Source organism: Microcaecilia unicolor, chromosome 11, assembly GCF_901765095.1.
Source record: "Microcaecilia unicolor chromosome 11, aMicUni1.1, whole genome shotgun sequence".
Taxonomy (NCBI): domain Eukaryota; kingdom Metazoa; phylum Chordata; class Amphibia; order Gymnophiona; family Siphonopidae; genus Microcaecilia; species Microcaecilia unicolor.
The window spans coordinates 206,921,692-206,925,333 of record NC_044041.1 but is presented as its reverse complement, the minus strand read 5'-3'; the positions used below and the strand labels follow the sequence as shown (position 1 = coordinate 206,925,333).

Genomic DNA, 3,642 nt, shown 5'->3' with positions numbered 1-3,642 from the left:
GCACACGGGGTGTCCCTGCAGGAGGCGGCGGGGCCACTTTCAACATGCAGCAGCCTCCCTCCACCTTTGTGATGTAAACTGCAGGTGCACAAAACCCGCGGCAGCTGCCCCCTCCCCAAATGCCCCGCAGACCTGCTCCCGTGCATCATGCCTCCCTCCCAGCCGCCTCTGATGATGGGCATAGTGGGGGGCGCTAGCCCAGAGATGCACCTTTGGCAGAAAGAAGGCGACTGTGCAGCTTTTTCATGGGCTGGAGCAGGACCGGGCCAGCCTGTTCCTAGGGTCCCTCTTGCTCTGCCCAGTGCCCGGGGGGACACAAAGCTGAGCTGGCCCTGAAGTGCTGCAGCTTATTGTGATGTCAGGGACTATTACAGTGGAGTCAGCTCTCAGTGCCCGTCAGGCAGCCTCTTCCTTTTCCCTTTACATTGGGTCCCTCTGACACTGTCCGATAGGGCTGAGCTAAATCTGCAGTAAGGGCTTCATCCCTGGGACCCTCCCAGGCAGGACTCAGGTAAGTTTAAGGCAAGGGAAGCAGAGAATTGGTGACCTAGGGGCCAGCACTGTGGTGTGGGTCCTGAGCTCCCCCTGTATTCAGCGGGTCCATCACTGTGTCCTGTTTTGAAGACCCCTGGGGTCCATTAGGAAACAGAGAAAAGGGGGAGGGGGGGCTGGATCGCCGGAACCCCAGATGCACGTGTTCTCTGGGAGACGCCCTCTAGCGGCCAGATCAGGGAACTCCTTTGCTCCTCTCTTTTCTCTCCCTAGGTGGGGCTGGGAATCGGACATGAGCTCCCAGGAGAATCCTCCAGCTCGCAGGTTCCCCATTGAGGCTGGAGACTCCAGGAGCCTGTCAACTCCACAGGAGAACCAGGAGCCAGCAACCTCTGGGTACACCCCAGTCAGGTAAGACTAGGGGGAGGAGGGAGGGAGGGGTCCCTCAGGTCCCCCCCCCCCCCCTGAAATGAAGTAACGAAGATGCATCTCCCCCTTTGCAGGCAGCTGAGAAGATGTCCAGGGTGCCACTGCCTGACCCTGCTTTACACCCCGATCGATGTCTACCTTGCCATGGGTGGGAACCCAAGGGCACGTGCCACGTGAGCACAGAGAGTGGTGGCCCGAGGAGGCGGCAGGGCTGAGTGCTGGGGCTGAGGAGGGGGCCACGGGGAGCTGGCCACACCAGCAGCCATTAAACAGCAGAAGAGACAAGACGACCTTGTACATTCTAATAAAAGGAAATGTTGCAATGTTTTCTATTCCGGGCTGTGCTAATGTATATTTCCTTGGCATCTGCAACCTTTATTTAGAAAGGGGAAATAGAAGAGATTGCGAGTCTGAATCCTGATGGTTATTTATTGGGATTTATTAACCGTCTTTATGAAAAGATTCACCAGAGGCTGTGTGTACAGCAGGTGAAACGCCTGAAATCAGGGAAAAATTAGGTCTTATAGTGGTGAAGTTCGGGGCTTCCTACAAGCACAACAGGAAAGCCGAAATCAGTCTCTGAAAACCATCATTTCTCCAATGTGTCCACGTTTTAAAGAAAAGAACAATCCGTTTCCGACCCTTCTTATTTAGGAGGTGGAGCTGCACTTCTTACCTTGTACATTTCCAAACTGTTCCGACTCAAGGGTTCAAAAGCCCAAATACTTCCAGAATTAGGGTGGCTATGCATTTTCAGAGAATTGCTATTATTATGAAATGTCAACATGAGAATGACCTAGTTTCATAGTACTTCAAGTTGAACCAGTGGAGGGGGTGGCCTATATGTTAAGGAAGTGTATGCAAATCTGTCGAATTAGGATATATCCCAAAATGACTGACCTATAATACACCCTTCAGAGCTGGAACATAATGAATAAGCATGAGGTAGATTTGTATATCTTGGAGACCCACATATACAAATTCATCTTATTCGAGGGCTCCGAAACGGGGGATCTCTACTCTGTCCTCAGGACACACCTAGCCAGTCAGGGTTTCAGGAAATCCAAATGAATGTGCATGCACTACTTCTAACATATGCAAATTTAATCTCCTGCATATTCAGGCTAGGTGTGTCCTGAGGACTGGGTTGAGAACCCCTGCTCTAAAGGCAGGGTGTCCTAGGTGTCACCACTGAAATGACATGTTGCAGACCTGCTTAATAGAGCCTGAGATATAGAAGGGAGTAATAATATGCCTGTCTGCCTGTGAGTTGCAGCTGTGATCAGCAGCATTCCTGCCAGTTTAATACCGTTCCCTGTGATTTAAAGCCTGGAGTACTCCCCCCCCCCCCCCCCCATCTGAAGAAAACATTCTTCACAAAAAGAAACATTTTCTCAATGACCTTTGGGCTATCTGATTTAATAGCTTAATGTGAGTGTCTGACAAATCCAATTAAGGGTCCTATCAGCCTGAAAGCTGAATCTTGAGGAACATTAGTGTACAGGGCTGTTACGTCCAAAGACAGTAGCACAATTTCCTTATCCTGTGGTAAGACTACCTCATCCAAAATCTGTAACATATCTGATGAATCACATGTATAGGCTCTTGACTTTCCTATATATATGGATTTTTTTCTCTAAATACTGTATGTCCAAACATCTTGAATTTAGAATTAGACTGGGCTTTGAGGTATTGATTTGAGTGTTGTAATAGCGCTATACAGTATGACATAGTTTGCAAGATAATTTGCTCGTTAATTACCTGACCTTTTTAAGCCTTAGGCAAGATGCTGCCGCCTTTTTAAACAGAAGCAGGAGATCAATTGTGTATGAAGATATATTCAGATAAGAGGCAGACGTCTAAAGAAAATGTAACTTTTCATAAATTGGGAATGGTTAATATTTCATTGTGTTAATGCATTATTGTGTTTCAGGACCAATCCGAGGAAGGTTACCAAATATGACCAATGTCAAAAAGCTTTAAGAAAAAAAAGTCTTTAAGGGACATTTATTTAACACTAATAAACAAAGGTAGAAAGCCAAGAAGTGTCATATCGCTTTATATTTTGAACCAGTGAAGAGCAAAAGTGAGCCTAAGTGGAAGGCTTGTGTGAAGTCATGCTGTGGTTCTATGTGGTTTTGAGTTAGTTGCGGTGCCTAGGATTGAATGTACATATCCCCCCCCCCCCACCCCCAGTGAAATTACCACACTACTGAAATAAATTAATTTACCAGATGTTAAAAATAGCATTCTTTTAAACAAATTCTGCTGAATTTTTATGCCAGCTCAAGGCTGGAATAAAGATGTAGCTCGCAAGTATAAGTGTGATCTTTGGTGAAATGTCACACTTCACCTCAGATCACCCAAGATCCTTGAATAGCCCAAGTGGGCCCCCAGCCCTTCCCCAACCCCTGGAACCCAAATGGACACATGGACCCTCCATATTACTGATCCCAGAGATAAGCAGTGGCTTCCCCATGTCTATCTCAGTAGCAGACTATGGACTTTTCCTCCAGGAACTTGTCAAAACCTGTTTTACAAATATGCTAACTACCGTAACCACATCCTCCAGCAACAAGTGAAAAATATTTCCTCCTACTTGTTTTAAAAGTATGTCTTCACTTGCTCTCTCAGACTATCCTATTAATGGATCAACTATGCAGGTTTGGAACCAGGTCACCAAGTATTGCAAGATTCGGCCAGAACTTTCCCTTGATGGAT

General features: G+C 47.0%; 1 protein-coding gene across 1 annotated transcript; it reads left to right on the top strand.

The window, feature by feature from the left end:
- The first annotated feature begins 171 nt into the window (after positions 1 to 171).
- On the top strand, positions 172 to 2,231 carry FAM229A (family with sequence similarity 229 member A). The gene is made up of 3 exons (XM_030219667.1): positions 172 to 395; positions 732 to 903; positions 996 to 2,231. The coding sequence occupies exons 1-3, from the start codon at positions 356 to 358 to the stop codon at positions 1,096 to 1,098; spliced, it is 315 nt and encodes a 104-aa protein (XP_030075527.1). The 5' UTR covers positions 172 to 355; the 3' UTR covers positions 1,099 to 2,231.
- The last annotated feature ends 1,411 nt before the right edge of the window (positions 2,232 to 3,642 follow it).